At 40.0% G+C, this 19,204-nt stretch overlaps 1 protein-coding gene across 1 annotated transcript in view; it reads left to right on the top strand.

The window, feature by feature from the left end:
- The window catches only part of LOC126471629 (elongation of very long chain fatty acids protein AAEL008004-like), a 147,154-nt gene that overhangs the window by 7,930 nt on the left and 120,020 nt on the right, over positions 1-19,204 (top strand). The window contains exons 2-3 of the mRNA XM_050099865.1: positions 17,189-17,274; positions 17,588-17,686. Of these exons, the coding sequence (XP_049955822.1) occupies positions 17,626-17,686 (61 nt within the window). The 5' untranslated portion in view covers positions 17,189-17,274; positions 17,588-17,625. The remainder of the gene's footprint in view (positions 1-17,188; positions 17,275-17,587; positions 17,687-19,204) is intronic.

Raw genomic sequence — 19,204 nt, 5'->3', positions numbered from 1 at the left:
ACACTTTCTACGGAAACCTATGTATATATTCGGTTTGGGGTGAACGACTGTGTTCTTATATCATTGCGAGAGGTGTCTAGGAACCATGCGTGGAAGTTGCCTCACAGAGTCACAAGGCTAGTCGTTTTCCACCAAAAGTATGGAAACCTGCGTATAACGTGCTCTGGTCTTCATGTATACAATAAATAATGAATTAATAAGCAACCGGTTGCATAGAAGAAATTCAATTTCCTTAACGGTTTCGGGCGCTTAGTGCTCTTTTTCAGAAGATTATACCTGTCACATTATTTACAAGTATTACCAATAATATGCATGTAACAAAATACCCTGGTCATGTGGATTATAGTGTCAGTACGAAATTAGTTTACTGTTTTTGTACAGACACTATGAACTATATGAGAATGGCAGTTTGCTGTACGCATCTTATTGTTGACACCCGAAAATAGTGCGGTAGGTATAACCCTTTTGAAGAAGGGCACCAAGTGCCAGAAACAGGTAAAGAAATTAACTTTTTTTTCTACTGGTTGCTTATTATTTCGTTATACATGACTACAGTTGCTGAGGATGTATAAAATACTAGATTTATACAATATCTTTGCCATATATCCTTTGAAGTTCAAAGAAAATAACATAATTTATTTCTCGTAGATGAAGCAGGGATTGTACTTTGGGAGCTGCGTACTGTCTTCCACTTTCGAACATAATTGAGTAATTTACTGTTCATATGTAAATAAATCCTTTCAGTTTTTACAAAGTTCAAATGAAATAATAAAGAACAACTGAAATAACTAGATACCAAAAACACTATTAATTTTCATAATATTTGAAGCTATATTTTTCATTAAGGCTGCCTCCCAAAATGCACATAAATTTTGGAAGCTATGTTTGTCATGCCAAATGTATAGATAGTGTGATGCACAACAGCTAATGGAGTTCTCTTAATATCAAACAAATAATGTAAGTAATGCATTATTTCTTGTATATTCTTGTGATAATGTTTATAACTATGATTATTACTTATAAATTTCTGTCTAGTAGGGTATAAAGTTGTGATGTCTTTTGGTTTGAATTCTTCTTCAGTTACATCCAAGTTTTCCTTCCAATTAAGTATCTACATATATCTGTACATATTATAAATTACAGTCTCCCAATATGTCTTTCTGTTCATATGTGGAGACTAATCCTAAGAAATACTATATTTTGAGACGATTTTAACTAATTGGTAGATGAGGAATACACACTGAAGAGCGAAAGAAAGTGGTACACCTACCTAATATCGTGTAGGGCCCCCGCGAGCACTCAGAAGTGCCGCAACACGACGTTGCATGGACTCGACTAATATCTGAAGTAGTGCCGGAGGGAACCGACACTATAAGTCCTGCAGGGCTGTCCATAAATCCGTAAGAGTACAAGGCGGTGGAGATCTCTTCTGAACAGCACGTTGGAAGGCATAACAGATATGCTCAATAATGTTCATATCTGGGGAGTTTGGTGGTCTGCGGAAGTGTTTAAATTCAGAGGAGTGTTCCTGGAACCGCTCAGTAGCAATTCTGGACGTGTGAGGTGTCGCATTGTTCTGCCGGAATTGCCCAAGTCCGTCGAAATGCACAATGGATATGAATTTATGCAGGTGATCAGACAGGATGTTTACCTACCTGCCACTTGTCATAGTCGTATCTAGACATGTCAGGAGTCCCATATCACTCCAACTGCACACGCCCCACACCATTACAGAGCATCCACCAGCTTGAACAGTCCCCTGCTGACATGCAGGTTCCATGGATTCGTCAGGTTATCTCCATACCCGTACACGTTCATCCGCTCGATACAATTTGAAATGACACTCGTCCGACCAGGCAACATGTTTCCAGTCATCAATAGTCCAATGTCGGTATTGAAGGGGCCAGGCGAAGAGTAGAGCTTTGTGTCGTGCAGCCATCAAGGGGAAACGAGTGCGAATTCGGCTCCGAAAACCCATATTGCTGATGTTTCTTTGACTGGTGCGCATGCTGACACTTGCTGATGGCCCAGCATTGATATCTGCAGCAATATGCGAAAGGTTTGCACTTCAGCGACGCTGAATGGTTCTCGTAAGTCGTCGTTTGTCCCGTTGTTGCAGCATCTTTTTCCAGCAGCAGCGATGTCGGAGATTCGATGTTTTACCAGATTCCTGATATTCACGGTACACTCGTGAAATGGTCGTACGGAAAAATGTCCATTTCTTCACAACCTCGGAGATGCTGTGTCCTATAGCTCGTGCCCCGGCTATAACACCACTTTCAAACTCACTTACATCTTGATAACCTGCCAGTGCAGCAGCAGTAATCGATGTAACAACTGCGCCAGACACGTGTTATCTTATACAAGCGTTTCCGGCCTCAGCGCCGTATTTCTGTCTGTTTACATATCTGTGTATTTGAATACGCATGCATATACCAGTTTCTTTAGCGCTTCTGTGTATATACAGAACGTGTAAAACATAACAGGACATATTGAATGTTCCACTAAGAAATTTGAGGTAGAGAATCTGTGGTTGGAGAAGCCATCTTAAGTAGATAGGGAAGTAAACCTGTCTACCGCTTTGTCTAGCGTTATTGTTTTCCGTCTTATTTACAACTAACATGGGTGCAATTTTACCCGTACTGTGCTGTTAGTTTTCATGTACATTCTTTAATTCCTGCAAGGAAACAAGGAGGACGAGCCTGATTAGTATGAAGTCATGTTGTAGGTTTTGTTTACTTTACTTGTCCAAATGGTTCAAATGACTCTGAGCACTATGGGACTTAACACCTGAGGTCATCAGTCCCCTAAAACTTAGAACTACTTAAACCTAACGATGTTAGTAAGGAAAACTCAGCCGGCCGGAGTGGCCGAGCGGTTCTAGGCGCTTCAGTCTGGAACCGCGCGACCGCTACGGTCGCAGGTTCGAATCCTGCCTCGGGCATGGATGTGTGTGATGTCCTTAGGTTAGTTAGGTTTAAGTAGTTCTAATTTCTAGGGGACTGATGCCCACAGATGTTAAGTCCCATAGTGCTCAGAGCCATTTGAACCATCCATAAGGCAGCTCTGTTGCATTTACATTCATCCATATCAGTAAGTGCTTGAGTCAACAACAGATCCGTTCATTACTCAGTGCCATTAAGAGACGTACAGTACAATGCTATGGATCAGTATCGGTACATTTTCGCAAAACTCACTGACTTGCGCCTTGAGTTTGGGGAAGTACTTTGCAATTCTCTCGCTGCTGTAAAGCTGGGCAGGGAACGATTTCCAAACAGGCGTCATCCTTTATTTCTCTCGATCGACGGACGAGGGAACTGGTTCATGGGAAAAAAGAAACGGGCGACCTGGCAACATGAGAACCACTGGCATAGCCGATTTTGAAGAGGAGGTGCTGGAACGTGTATCGGCGCACCCCGCTTCACGTATTCGTCGTACTGCACGTCAAATGGGCGCTGAACTTACTAACGTGTGGCGAGTAATCCACAAACGAGATTTACACCCATATCACCCAGAACGAATCCATGCAATGCTTGTGACAGTCTTTGCACAAAGGGTCGCATTGTGTCAGTGGCTGCTCGGATTAATCAACTCGATTTCCTCCAAATCTGACGAAGCCTCATTTGATCACGATGGTATTTCAAACAGCAGGAATACCCGTGTGTGGGATGAGGAAAACCTCCACGATATAGCAGAGTCACACCATCACGTTCGTTTTGCTGTGAATATCTGGGTCGGCACTGTAGGCGACAATCTCATTGGGCCATATCTGCAATCTGGCCTTTTGAATGGTCACCTGTACTTCAGGGTTGTGCAAAGAGTTCTGAGTTGTTGGAGAACGTACTCATAGCTGCTCACGAGAGGATGTGGATACTACATGACGGTGCGCCGCCTCACTTCAGTTTGGATGTCCGCAACCATCTCAGTGCTGTATTTCCTGGTTGCTGGATTGGAAGGGGAGTTCCTATTCCATGGCCTGCGAGGCCGCCTGACCTGAATCCCCTTCATTATTTCCTATGGGCGTATCTAAAGTCACTTGTGTATGAGACCCCAGTGGATATGGAGATGGAATTAATTGCCACAATTGTAGCTGCCTGTGATGTGATTCTAAACCCACCAGGGATATTTACATCTACATCTACATCTAACTCCGCAAGCCACCCAACAGTGTGTGGCGGAGGGCACTTTACGTGCCACTATCATTACCTCCCTTTCCTGTTCCAGTCGCGTATGGTTCGCGGGAAGATCGACTGCCGGAAAGCCTCCTTGCGCGCTCGAATCACTCTAATTTTACATTCGTGATCTCCTTGGGAGGTATAAGTAGGGGGAAGCAATATATTCGATACCTCATCCAGAAACGCACCCTCTCGAAACCTGGACAGCAATCTACACCGCGATGCAGATCGACTCTCTTGCACAGTCTGCCACTTGAGCTTGCTAAACATTTCCGTAACGTTATCACGCTTACCAAATGACCCTGTGACGAAACGCGCCGCTCTTCTTTGGATCTTCCCTATCTCCTCTGTCAACCCTACCTTGTACGAATCCCACACTGATGAGCAATACTCAAGTATAGGTCGAACGAGTGTTTTGTAAGCCACTTCCTGTTTGTCTGAGAGGTTTTGGCTGCGTTTAAATTTGCAGTGAAGCACTCTTTGCTTTCGCAGTAGTTTCCTAACTTTGTTGTTAAACCTCGGTGGGTTTTTCCCGACCCTCACAGTTTTACTAGGCACGTACCTGTTTAAAACGCATTTTACGATTTCTTTGAGCTTTTTCCATAAACACTCAACATTGTCAGTGTCGGAACAGAATTTTTCGTTTTGATCTGTTAGGTAGTCTGAAATCTGCCTCCTATTACTCTTGCTAAATAGATAATACTTCCTCCCTTTTTTTATATTCCTATTTACTTCCATTTCCAGGGATGCTGCAACGGCCTTATGATCACTGATTCCCTGTTCTGCGCTTACGAAGTCGAAAAATGCGTCAGAATCTTGTTTCGCTGATGTCATGCTTGCATCCAGATTGGCCCAAGGATCAATGATAACATGTCGACTGGTCAGATGAATCACGTTTCTTGTAAATTTGCTCGATGGTTGAGTCCGAATACGCCGTCAAACAAGCGAACGTCTTCTCGGAACATGCATCACACCATTTGAAGCAGACTAGTGGGGGCCGTATTATCCAAGGGTGGTACATTTATCTGGAATTGTATGGAATCTGTGGCAAAGTTCGGAGGCACCATGAAAACTATGGGCCACCTGCATCCCTTCATGCTTGATGTGTTTCCTGACGGCGATCTCATCTCCAGAAGGATAACTGTCCGTGTCACAAGCCTACAACTGTGCTACATTTTATTTGAGGACCATGAGAGTGAACTTACGTTGATGTCATGGTCGCCAAATTCACCTGATATGAAACTGATGAGAATCATCTGTGACGCTATTGGCTCTAGTTTCTCGCCCTCAAACCATCGGCTCCTAATATGCCGGAATTGCCTGACCTGAACGCAGACGATTGGTGCCACATACCTCCGGAAACAGACTAAAAATCCATGCCACCCATAAGCGCTGCTGTATTGCATTTCACATACGTTTTTAACTAGGTATTATATTAAAACAACACGTCAGTGACGAATTAATGAAAGTATTATAATGTTTGTTTCTTCCCATAGCTTCTACTAAAAGTAATAATTTCAGCTTTGTGTTACAACTGGGACAAAGGAATTTGCCAACTTTTGTATATTTCTCAGTTGTGAATGCGAATCATAGCTCCTGATAACAGGAATGAAAGAAGTCAGAAGTAATAAAGAAGCTTATATGGAGGAGGTTAAAATAAAAACATCCGGGATAGAAAGAAAATGTAATTGGCAGAAATTAAAATTAATCAAATGTGAAAATGTGTAGTTTACCACTACAGAAAAAATAAAAAGATATATAGTGTGACACACAGTTCTAGGTCAAAGTGTCTTTCGGGAGAAATATCATAGTTTCCAGATGTACGAGTACGCAGTCTATAGGTAAGAAGATAATCAGTAGAGCGTGCTGTGACAAATACGGCAGTATGATTGAAATGTCGAAAAATACAGATAAGGCGTCATCTGTATGGGAGTGATACTGAAGTAGTCTGTATTTTGGGTTACATTTCTGCACCTTCGAACACACTGAGGATGAACCTATGAAGATTTCTAATAGCAAAGTACTCATGGATAGCTTTTTAAACTTGCGTAATTATTTAGAGAAGTAACTTGATGTAGATATCTGTATTATAACAGGCAGTATATATCTAAGACGTGTATTCTTATGCGAACTAACTGTATGTCAAACATCAAATGGGAATAACTCTTTCAAAAAGTTTTGACCGTCCTCGTAATGTAGTCGGCAGTTCTCGAGCAAATCTCCAGAAATGTATAATATTTTATCATATTTCCAGGTGTCGCCGTACCTATATTATCAGTGCTTAGCCGTTACAATCGTTCATTGGAACTGCACTCTTCAAATGGAAAAGGGCTGTTGAGCTACATTTTTTGCAGATGCATCAATGGATTATTTCATTCACTATAATTGCCCTTCGTGCGGATGGTTATTCTCACTACGTCTGCAGACTTTTCTGGCTGAATACTATTTGAAATACATTATTAGTTATCCATAGTTTCACGCGGAATCTTTCATCGATGCTATAGGTGTCATGCAGCAGGGCGTATAGAGAAAAATCCTGCAGCTTTGGAAGTCTACGATTAATATTTTTCTGGAATTCATATTTTTTGCCTAGGCCAAGGCATGGTGGTAAATACCATATTGCACCTCGTAACAGCTGATCACTGAACTACATAGCACACTGTAACTTGTGGGCGAATTAATTCTCTGATCGAAAGAGGGTATGGGAATATAGTTCTTTTCCTGCCCACCATTATGTTGATGGCCGATGGTAACCTCTCCGTTGAGGTTCCGGTCACTCCCCCTCCTGTTATTGGTATAGGGAAGGGACAAGTTTATTTCGGTCCGCCCCCGGTAGCTGAGTGACAGCGCGGCAGACTGTCAATCCTAAGGGCCCGGGTTCGATTCCCGGCTGGGTCGGAGATTTTCTCCGCTCAGGGACTGGGTGTTGTGTTGTCCTAATCGTCATCATTTCATCCTCATCGACGTGCAAGTAGCCAAAGTGGCGTCAAATCGAAAGACTTGCACCCGGCGAACGGTCAACCCGACGGGAGGCCCTAGTGACACGACATTTACATTTAATTGATTATGGTACCCTAAGCACCAGCCAACGTATACGTTAAGTTCGTTAGCTCATTACAGACGTAGCTATAATAGGACATTCACCAGCAACACGCTGCGGAGTAGCAACCAGTTTTTGTGCTAATATTTCGCTGATCTTTTCTTATTGATACTAATGCATAATCAGTTCTCTAGCACCTACACCCATAGGATACAGTTCATGTGTACATACAGTTGTGTGAATCATTTGGCTGTTACAGATATTATTCAGCCCGAGATTCTTCCTCGTTGATACCACCATCATCCGTGAGTCAGACAGATTTGTCGTGTCATTGTTTCACAATAATACGAACGTACACACAAAGTTATTTTAGCTTTGTTGTATGGCACAAAACACAGAGTCAGTGTAAGACTAATCTATCTTACCCGACAGTAACGGCTACTTTACACGTCTCACAGGGAAATCTCAGTTGTCGTTATCCAAAAAAGTGTTCCTTTTTAATCTGTACGCTCTGAGAAAGCAATTACGAACACAGGTAATTTTCTAATATTTGTTCATTAATGCTTTTTCCGTTTCATTAGTATTTGCTCACTAATGTTTACCAAATTTTTGCAGTATTTCAATGTTGCAGATGACATTGAAGTGTACCTAGTTGCCGACGGTTAAGCAAATCTGCATTTTTTTACCGCAATTGACGTTTATTTTTTATACTATTACTCTTCAGTATTTGTTAACAGTTGCAGTAGATGTCTCAGACTTAGCTACAAGGTTGTCATTTAAATGTGCATTTGTAGCTTCTTCTCCATTTTCAATTGACTGTTTGTAGCCATTTTTTACGTTATTGTCAGATTTTTTTAACGCACCAGCAAATGAACCAAATATTCCAACTTGAGAAATATCTGATAGCTCGACTTCTAATGTGCCTAACGGATATTTACAGCCAACAAGCTTGTATTATTTGCGTTTCTGTTCTTCACACTTAAGAATATTTATCTTAATGAGAATAGTGGTGAGTGCAGGAACCTCTTGCACTGTAGTAGAAATAATTAATATATTATATAATTTCCACATTCAATCTACCTATCAATTCAGCTTTTTTTAGTCTTTTAGAGTAACTCTTTCCATTTTCGAGCAGCCCGCAGAATAAGATCAACACCTCAAAATGAATCTTATCGTTTTACCTTTCGCTTTACCGAAATACATTCGCATGAGTGGAATTTTAAAGTTACTTTTATATATGTAAGGGAGTAGATCGTGATCCGAACATAATCAAACTGAAGAACAAATAGTTTTGGGAAAAAATTCCATTCGCTTTTCAGAATCTTTTGCGAGAAACGAGCATTTTGGATGAGGGTGTGTCAGCACCAGTAATGCGCAAGTCAACTTCGACTGCAGTAAATCATAACGAACTGCTGACTTTTAAGTTACGTATGGAAGCTGCAACCCAAAATCAAAGAAGAAGAATTTTGATGTTTTTCTCCGCATTTCGTACTACACACCTGATAATGATCGCCTTTTGGGTTGGGTATATGAAAGCATGTCCTTAGCAAGTATGGGTTATAAACCAGAACCTGGCTTCAGCCTTTATGGTTTTTTTATCTGCGATACAACTCTGAGATTATATTCGGTAATCCATGAGGTAAATGCATTTGTACATGAGCACCCAGTTTCAAATAATACAGCAAAATGACATACTACACAGTTAAACCGTTGTTAAGACAGAAACTCGAGGTTCTAAATTTCCGTTATCACCCACTAGAGGAGAACAAACATTACATTTAATCAATATCATTATGACCACATATTCCACCTTGAATAACGAAACGAATTTCGAAGTTCAGGAAATAACTGAAGATTACTGTTTATAATACTTTTTAGAAATTGGAATATTTGTAGCAGTGTACAGGTTGTTAAGAGTCGTCAGTTCGTAGAATTAAAGATCTTATTTATTGTTTCTGCGACTTCGTATATTGTATGTTATGTCTAGATACGAGGGATAGTTTCTTTGCTGAAATCGGTTTCTTTAAATTGCCAACAGCACCAATGGAAATACTCCATTTAGAAAGACGTCCGCGCCGGCGCTCCATTTCTCAACTACCGCTGCCATAAATCGCTCGCGTATCTTATTGCTTAACGTCTGGTAGACACATGGGTCATTAGAAGCAGGCCTTCTCTGCCTGACGTACCATGTTTGCCGGGAACCAGCAAACCGCAGCTCTCTTTAAGAAGCCAGGTAGTTAGTACGATTTTAAGATATTCGTAGAAAGTCTTTACTGAAATTGTCGTGCCATGAAGCGAACACTATGCTGCAGCTGTGCTGTCGTTTCATTAACATCCCGTAACAGCAGAAGCAGCACGTTCCTTACTGCTTCGCTTTCATCGTTTTTTCGTGTTTTTTTTGCCTAGGACAGTGCAAAAAAAGATTTTTTGTTCAATTATTTATTATAGGTTAATAAGACTTCATTGAAAAATAAAGGAAAATGAGAGAGAAGCAAGTTAGTACTATTTTATTTGTTTGTGATTCATCATCGTGTCAGCGACACAACTTTTGCATTTGATACAGAAATTGATTAAACTGGTTACGTTGTCATGAAATACTGAAAACATTTTTATGGGAAGGTACTATTTTTGTACCTCTGTATGAATAGTATTGTGCATTCCTTTTAGTATTGTACATTCCTTTTAGTATTGTACATTCCTTTTAGTGAACTTCACACACATATCAAAGTTTAATGGACCTAGATATTAGCAATTTGAAGGTTTTTGCCAGAGGAAAGTTAAGTATCTCTGTCCACCTCCTTAGATGGTGTTTTGTACACAACGTATCCCACTTTCTACGTTAGTGATTTTTCCTCCAGTGGTTAAAATAAACTGAATTTAAAAAATTAAAACAGGAACTGGTCTGTAAAAACTGCTGTTGAGAACAATATCACTAGTTACTTCAGAGAATTGACAAAAAATTCAAATTATTTCGAAAGTGTACATTCGCTTCCCCTCAAGTAAATCAAACCAACACAGAAAACTCTAGAAACGAATGTTGTTTTTGCACGATGACCTACGTACACTTTCGTACTTCAAAATTCACATCACATAATCAAGTGAGCCTCCCCCCATGAACCATGGACCTTGCCGTTGGTGGGGAGGCTTGCGTGCCTCAGCGATACAGATAGCCGTACCGTAGGTGCAACCACAACGGAGGGGTATCTGTTGAGAGGCCAGACAAACGTGTGGTTCCTGAAGAGGGGCAGCAGCCTTTTCAGTAGTTGCAAGGGCAACAGTCTGGATGATTGACTGATCTGGCCTTGTAACAATAACCAAAACGGCCTTGCTGTGCTGGTACTGCGAACGGCTGAAAGCAAGGGGAAACTACAGCCGTAATTTTTCCCGAGGGCATGCAGCTTCACTGTATGATTACATGATGATGGCGTCCTCTTGGGTAAAATATTCCGGAGGTAAAATAGTCCCCCATTCGGATCTCCGGGCGGGGACTACTCAAGAGGATGTCGTTATCAGGAGAAAGAAAACTGGTGTTCTACGGATCGGAGCGTGGAATGTCAGATCCCTTAATCGGGCAGGTAGGTTAGAAAATTTAAAAAGGGAAATGGATAGGTTGAAGTTAGATATAGTGGGAATTAGTGAAGTTCGGTGGCAGGAGGAACAAGACTTCTGGTCAGGTGACTACAGGGTTATAAACACAAAATCAAATAGGGGGAATGCAGGAGTAGGTTTAATAATGAATAGGAAAATAGGAATTCAGGTAAGCTACTACAAACAGCACAATGAACGCATTATTGTGGCCAAGATAGATACGAAGCCCACACCTACTACAGTAGTACAAGTTTATATGCCAACTAGCTCTGCAGATGACGAAGAAATTGAAGAAATGTATGATGAAATAAAAGAAATTATTCAGATTGTGAAGGGAGACGAAAATTTAATAGTCATGGGTGACTGGAATTCGAGTGTAGGAAAAGGGAGAGAAGGAAACATAGTAGGTGAATATGGATTGGGGGACAGAAATGAAAGAGGAAGCCGCCTGGTAAAATTTTGCACAGAGCACAACATAATCATAACTAACACTTGGTTTAAGAATCATGAAAGAAGGTTGTATACATGGAAGAACCCTGAAGATACTAAAAGGTATCAGATAGATTATATAATGGTAAGACAGAGATTTAGGAACCAGGTTTTAAATTGTAAGACATTTCCAGGGGCAGATGTGGACTCTGACCACAATCTATTGGTAGATTAAAACTGAAGAAACTGCAAAAAGGTGGGAATTTAAGGAGATGGGACCTGGATAAACTAAAAGAACCAGAGGTTGTACAGAGATTCAGGGAGAGCATAAGGGAGCAATTGACAGGAATGGGGGAAATAAATACAGTAGAAGAAGAATGGGTAGCTTTGAGGGATGAAGTAGTGAAGGCAGCAGAGGATCAAGTAGGTAAAAAGACGAGGGCTAGTAGAAATCCTTGGGTAACAGAAGAAATATTGAATTTAATTGATGAAAGGAGAAAATATAAAAATGCAGTAAGTGAAACAGGCAAAAAGGAATACAAACGTCTCAAAAATGAGATCGACAGGAAGTGCAAAATGGCTAAGCAGGGATGGCTAGAGGACAAATGTAAGGATGTAGAGGCCTATCTCACTAGGGGTAAGATAGATACCGCCTACAGGAAAATTAAAGAGACCTTTGGAGATAAGAGAACGACTTGTATGAATATCAAGAGCTCAGATGGAAACCCAGTGCTAAGCAAAGAAGGGAAAGCAGAAAGGTGGAAGGAGTATATAGAGGGTCTATACAAGGGCGATGTACTTGAGGACAATATTATGGAAATGGAAGAGGATGTAGATGAAGATGAAATGGGAGATACGATACTGCGTGAAGAGTTTGACAGAGCACTGAAAGACCTGAGTCGAAACAAGGCCCCCGGAGTAGACAATATTCCAGTGGAACTACTGACGGCCGTGGGAGAGCCAGTCCTGACAAAACTCTACCATCTGGTGAGCAAGATGTATGAAACAGGCGAAATACCCTCAGACTTCAAGAAGAATATAATAATTCCAATCCCAAAGAAAGCAGGTGTTGACAGATGTGAAAATTACCGAACTATCAGCTTAGTAAGTCACAGCTGCAAAATACTAACACGAATTCTTTACAGACGAATGGAAAAACTAGTAGAAGCCAACCTCGGGGAAGATCAGTTTGGATTCCGTAGAAACACTGGAACACGTGAGGCAATACTGACCTTACGACTTATCTTAGAAGAAAGATTAAGGAAAGGCAAACCTACGTTTCTAGCATTTGTAGACTTAGAGAAAGCTTTTGACAATGTTGACTGGAATACTCTCTTTCAAATTCTAAAGGTGGCAGGGGTAAAATACAGGGAGCGAAAGGCTATTTACAATTTGTACAGAAACCAGATGGCAGTTATAAGAGTCGAGGGACATGAAAGGGAAGCAGTGGTTGGGAAGGGAGTAAGACAGGGTTGTAGCCTCTCCCCGATGTTGTTCAATCTGTATATTGAGCAAGCAGTAAAGGAAACAAAAGAAAAATTTGGAGTAGGTATTAAAATTCATGGAGAAGAAATAAAAACTTTGAGGTTCGCCGATGACATTGTAATTCTGTCAGAGACAGCAAAGGACTTGGAAGAGCAGTTGAATGGAATGGACAGTGTCTTGAAAGGAGGATATAAGGTGAACATCAACAAAAGCAAAACAAGGATAATGAAAAGTAGTCTAATTAAGTCGGGTGATGCTGAGGGAATTAGATTAGGAAATGAGGCACTTAAAGTAGTAAAGGAGTTTTGCTATTTGGGGAGCAAAATAACTGATGATGGTCGAAGTAGAGAGGATATAAAATGTAGACTGGCAATGGCAAGGAAAGCGTTTCTGAAGAAGAGAAATTTGTTAACATCCAGTATTGATTTAAGTGTCAGGAAGTCATTTCTGAAAGTATTCGTATGGAGTGTAGCCATGTATGGAAGTGAAACATGGACGATAAATAGTTTAGACAAGAAGAGAATAGAAGCTTTCGAAATGTGGTGCTACAGAAGAATGCTGAAGATTAGATGGGTAGATCATGTAACTAATGAGGAAGTATTGAATAGGATTGGGGAGAAGAGAAGTTTGTGGCACAACTTGACCAGAAGAAGGGATCGGTTGGTAGGGCATGTTCTGAGGCATCAAGGGATCACCAATTTAGTATTGGAGGGCAGCGTGGAGGGTAAAAATCGTAGAGGGAGACCACGAGATGAATACACTAAGCAGATTCAGAAGGATGTAGGTTGCAGTAGGTACTGGGAGATGAAAAAGCTTGCACAGGATAGAGTGGCATGGAGAGCTGCATCAAACCAGTCTCAGGACTGAAGACCACAACAACAACAACAATCAAGTGAGAACAGCGCAATGTCTCGTTCCAGCTATCAAAATTCCAGTTTTCTTTGGTGCTACATCAGTCTAGATGCAGTTCGGAATGACATTTAATTTTTGAAATTTCATCGACCGTTATAGCCAATACTAGATGAAACACAGCACATGCAGAGCCAGAGAAAATTTGCACTAATTGTTCCTGAGATAAATGAACGATGTACTTTAATCACTTTATAATTGAGCCTGTCCTCAGTCAGCTATCAAGAAGACTGCAACTGACCGTGTACCCATCTATCAGGCGATTTTTTACTTGCAGTATGTTATAATTCTCATTCTTGGACACACTGTAGTAACATTTACGATTTAATGTGGAAAGCAGTGGCAATATAATTCTCTTCTTTTCTGATGGACAAATACTATTAGAGCAGATTACACTAATTTTTGAACGTCATTGCAATTTTGTCACTGCAGATGTAGATACGTGCTATTCAGAACCATCGCCTAAGAACAAATATATGAATAACAAGCCCTGTTAATCTGGATGTGTCATCAACAATGAACATTTGAGTTACTACTGAAAGCCGAAAAATGTATTTTTTATTATAACATAACTATGGCCGCAATTATGCAGTCAAAATTAATGAGGTAGCCGAAGCTAATTAACTGTCGTACATTACTAATTATATTCATTTTGTTTTATTTAAGTTGTCTCGTGTACACCACAGAGAAGGTAGGCTGTAATCCCCATTCAGACTTATGAGGTATGCAGATATCTTCAGACCACATAACTCTCGACGGCATCACCTTCAATTGCTTGAAACGCGCTGAAGAAAACGGACATCAAACTCACTATACTACGTTGAGAATAAGCAATTACGACGAACAGTTAACCCCAATAAAAATAATGCCTCAACATGAATGTTTCATCATTCATGTAAGACACTTGTGCCTTTCTATAACTATGAAATGTAGATGGAGGCTCAAATAGAGGAAAAAGCCTTAGAGAAGAAAATGCTTCATTGTGTCCTTAGCTATGACAGCAGATACACAGAAGTGGAGCATAGCAGGGAAATTTGGGAGAGTTCAAAACAGTCCAAACTGATTGTGCACGTAACGAAGCATAACTGGACAGGGCATTTTGGCATACCGTATTCCCTTAGCCTGTTGTAAAATACTCATTTCTGCTTTCATCTGGGGAACAGACCGGATAGAAGGCAACAAGGTAATAGCAGTTACATTTTGTCAGCATCCGGGATGAAATTTTGAGCTGTTTGAAATATGAACTCTGCACGTTAAATGGTACAGAAAACGATAATTTTAGATGAGACGGAACACGTGCTTGGATTCCAAAATGCTCTGAATGAAACTGCCTGTGTTCTTATGTCAAGAACTAGCACGTCTCAGATGATTTAGACAAACCAGAGTAAACGTCAGTCTGGATGACCGGACGGGAAATTGAGAGTTCAGTTACAAAGAATTCAGTGCCTCAACGACAGCATCGCATCGCTCGGATTAAGCATTAGAGCGTAAAAAGTGTCTACTAGTGTTCAGTTTTATTTCTGTCACTGAGGTCCTTACTGAATAAATTTCTTTGTTTAAATGACGTAGACCCTCCGTTATCAATAGCAAATTTCAGCACGGAAATCGCTTGTAAAAGAAACAGCTGCGAAATACAAGAAAAATCGTTGTGTTTTCAGATTAACAGGCTGGGGAAATATCTGACCAGGATAAGTCACATCACGACACGGTTTGTTTGTTAGGTACGGAATTCATACCATAGTAATGTACGTTTTACTTTTTTTGTTGCTGACACAATCTTCTCTGCTTCCTTTATTTGTGTTAACTGAATTTAACTCAACATGAAGATGACAAAGCTGTTATGTCAAGATACGGTTGTGATTAATGTTGTGAACAACATGTTTGCTTAATGAGAACGTCAACTGTGTAACTGAAGATGTAGAGGTATTGACATATTTTTGACGTACATTGATGCGGAAGTCAGACTTTAAAGCAAACAGCAGTGGCATAAACCGAGTCAGTACATCCAGTATATTGCATCAGCATAAAATGAGCACCATGTCTCAGAATTATATGTTGCATGACACAGGAGCTATGTACTACACGCAGGCAGGAATAAACAGCCCAAAGATGCCAGTCATTTTCAACAAGAACCTCGGTAATGGCGGCGGCAAACACCTCACCGTTAGCTCAGACGAATGCGGGAAACTCCGCTCAATACCGTCGGAACGATAATGCCAATTTTCTGTAAGTTATGGATTCAAACTAAACCACCCAGGGTCCCTTGTGTGAAACATTTTTGGCATAACACAAATCACTAAACCAACAGAGCGATGAAGTGAAAAGCTGAAGAAATTTGTCAACAGGCTGCACAAAATTGATTCTAGTAACACATCCCCAACGAAATTACTGTGATGTACTCGACCGTAATAGTTTTCTTCGGTAAACTACCTGAAAACGAAACTTAATGTACAAATATGTAACTTAATGTACAAATATGTACTCTCAATGTATCAAATACACTGAATACTAAGGGGAAATTTTTCTTGTTGCACGCAATTGAATACTATGGAAATGTGTTTAGTTATTTAAAAATAAGTTTCAGAACTTGTTATTAGATTATTCGGTTAATACTTCACTTCTGTTTGTTCGCAGTTCACATACTACTCCTGAGCAATATAGACGACATTACGATCAGCTGTAATCTATTACTGTATACCACAGCCAAATCCATTTTAGTTTAAGTGAATCTCATTTTTACTCACAGATAATCGATGGACGAATGTTGTACGTGCTTTCGTAACATAAAAAACTAAAAATACGATTTGAATAATTCTGAGTTCTCCTAATCCTGATTAGAAACAGGTGTCGGCCTTTCGAATACTCTTCAAGGGACTCCCATTGGGCTTTCAAATGATAACTAATACATGTAAAACTATGCAGTGGATTTATTTACTTATTTATTTACTGACACAATTGCGCAAAATTTCAACAGAAAATCTCATCTCAGCTGACATCAGTCATCTTAAAAACATAAAATAAAACACCAGCAGATTACACATCAAACGCAATAAGGGAATCACACTGCCCGTGTTATAAGTGATATTGGGCCATATTTTTAATTTTAAATTATTCGGTATCTTGAACCCTTCTCCTAATTTTTTTAAATTCCCATCAGATTCGATATCTCAGGCATTATGGATAGTTCGTTCTTCGCCAAACTTTACAATGCCACTACCTAGTACCTCCCAAGAACGCAAAAGTAAATACCAGCCTACTCAATAGATTAGCGAGGTGATTCATTACATCAATGTCGAACGGACATGAGTGTCTACGTGCATACAGCACAAACGAAGAAATTCATGAGCTGTCAGTAGCTGCTGCTTCCCCCACTACGCCTACCCCCTCCACCGCCACTCGTCACTACTGCTCCTATCTAGGTTAGTCGCGGTTGCCATCCCTTGCATCACCTCAAACTCCCTGTATCCTTCAAGCCTGCTATATCTTGACACTTAACAACACTAACTTCTCGTGGATTTAAATGCAGTGCCGTTTATAGTTTTCCACTCTCTTCTGTTTCTAGGACAAAGAGCGTTCAGCTATCCTAGTCCGAGTGCAGTGCTTTCGAATTCTGTGTGCATTTTGATAACGCCACCGCTCGGACTCAAGGTAAGTGTTAGTTTCTTCATATCATTCTTACTGTGTTTCTCTGTTTTCTTAAGTGAGATAAAAGAGAAAGGCAATGAGAAAGTGAACGAACATATAGATCAGAACAGCATTTGTGTCGCCGTAAATTCCTTTATTTGACAGACGTAAGCTTTTGTTTTATTTAGAGCATAGCCCGCTGTCAAGTATTTCCACACATATTACGAAGTTGATTAGGTTTTTCTCTTCTCGAATGTTTTCTGACAATATTAGGAGGTTGTTGGTCAACAGCACTAGATATATGAGTGTTAAGACAACTAAACTACTCTTGTTCCAGGTAGTACCTTTACTGGACCCAACGCATCACAGTTCACAATGGAGACAGCGATAGACAGGATCTACAGTGGATACAACTTCATTAACAGTGAAATTTCTGGTGAGTAGCGTTCTGTCGAAAAAAGTTATCACGTCCACGTGTTCCTGAAATACAGAATGAGAAACGAATTGCGGGCTATTAGGGGCGCGGTGTCCTTCACCGGTCGTTGATATCCGTGTGTTCTTGGCGCTTTGTCACGTACAGTGGATATGTTTGGAATTCATTATACTTACTCTCTGGCTATGTTAGTATAGTTTCGGTATAATACCACTCATTATATGTAGGATCTTACTTATTCTATTTTAGTTTAGTGGCTTTATTTAATCTAAATAAATCCTTGTCTTGGAGGAAAACAGGCAGATTTCCACTAGTGCACAAAATTTATAATGAAATGTTTGTAACTATTTTACTGCAGGTCCTATTTATTTTTTTCTCTCTGTAAACGTTATTGTTGGAAATCACTTTGTACAAATTTTCCATTACTGTTAATTCTGCTTTTCTTTCTGACTTGTGCATAGCAAAATTAGGTGAGATTCAGTTATAACATCACGGAAGAATGGGGACTTCTTTTCGACTTTCTTTTTTCAAATTACGTTTTCTTATTGTCAGTTAATGAGATTGGTGAACTTTATCAATATGAACGCCGTGTAAAAACGTACGATTCACTAGGATCGTGTGAATGCTTTCAGTGGCTAGTAAACACGTTTGTTATCAGTTTTTTTATCATATAATCTAGATACGCAATTAATGAAATTATGTTTTAAGCTGAATAGTACGTCATATTACCATCATATTATCTCACGTAAAATTCGAAAGACTACCCTTGTCCCATTGACTAACATTTTCTCTAAATTACTATGTCATTTTATTCTGTATCACCAGTTCTATTTTTCCTCCAGAATATTTTGTGTTATGACTCTTAGCGTTCAAAAATTGTTAGAATTTCACAGAAACATTGAAAATCATTGTAACTGTTATACTACAAAAGAGCTTTCTTAAGTAGTTGCCGATAATTATGTAATTCGCAGCATATTTACCTATGAGTTGATATTTTGTACGATGTTGTGAGCTCGCCTTGCGAAGTTTTTTCGGTGTTGTTTCCTCTCAACGTGCATACCACTTTTACGAAAGCAATAAGTCATGCAGATGCTAAACTTCTGTGAAGCCTAAAACTTGTTCATTATGCAGGGATGAGATTTACTTGACTGCTGTTTTACGCACTCATGGTTCTTGAACATTTTATTAAACACGTAATAATCTTGAAAAACTTCCATAGAATGAATTATGAGAACAAATATAATATAGTTGTAGCAGCAAATAGATTGGTTTAAGTTTTCCTGGCTGGTAATAAATAAATGTCAAGTGATTAGGGCCTCCCGTCGGGTATACCGTTCGCAAGGTACAAGTCTTTCGATTTGATGCGACTTCGGCGACTTGCGCTTCAATGGAGATGAAATGATGATGATTACGAGAACACAACACCCAGTCTCTGAGCGGAGGAAATCTCCAACCCAACCGAGAATCGAACCCGGGCCCTTAGGATTGATACTCTGTCGCACAGACCACTTTTTTTTAATT

This window comes from Schistocerca serialis, chromosome 3 (genome assembly GCF_023864345.2).
Source record: "Schistocerca serialis cubense isolate TAMUIC-IGC-003099 chromosome 3, iqSchSeri2.2, whole genome shotgun sequence".
NCBI lineage: Eukaryota > Metazoa > Arthropoda > Insecta > Orthoptera > Acrididae > Schistocerca > Schistocerca serialis.
The sequence above is the reverse complement of the archived record's forward strand: the minus strand, read 5'-3'. Positions and strand labels throughout refer to the sequence as shown.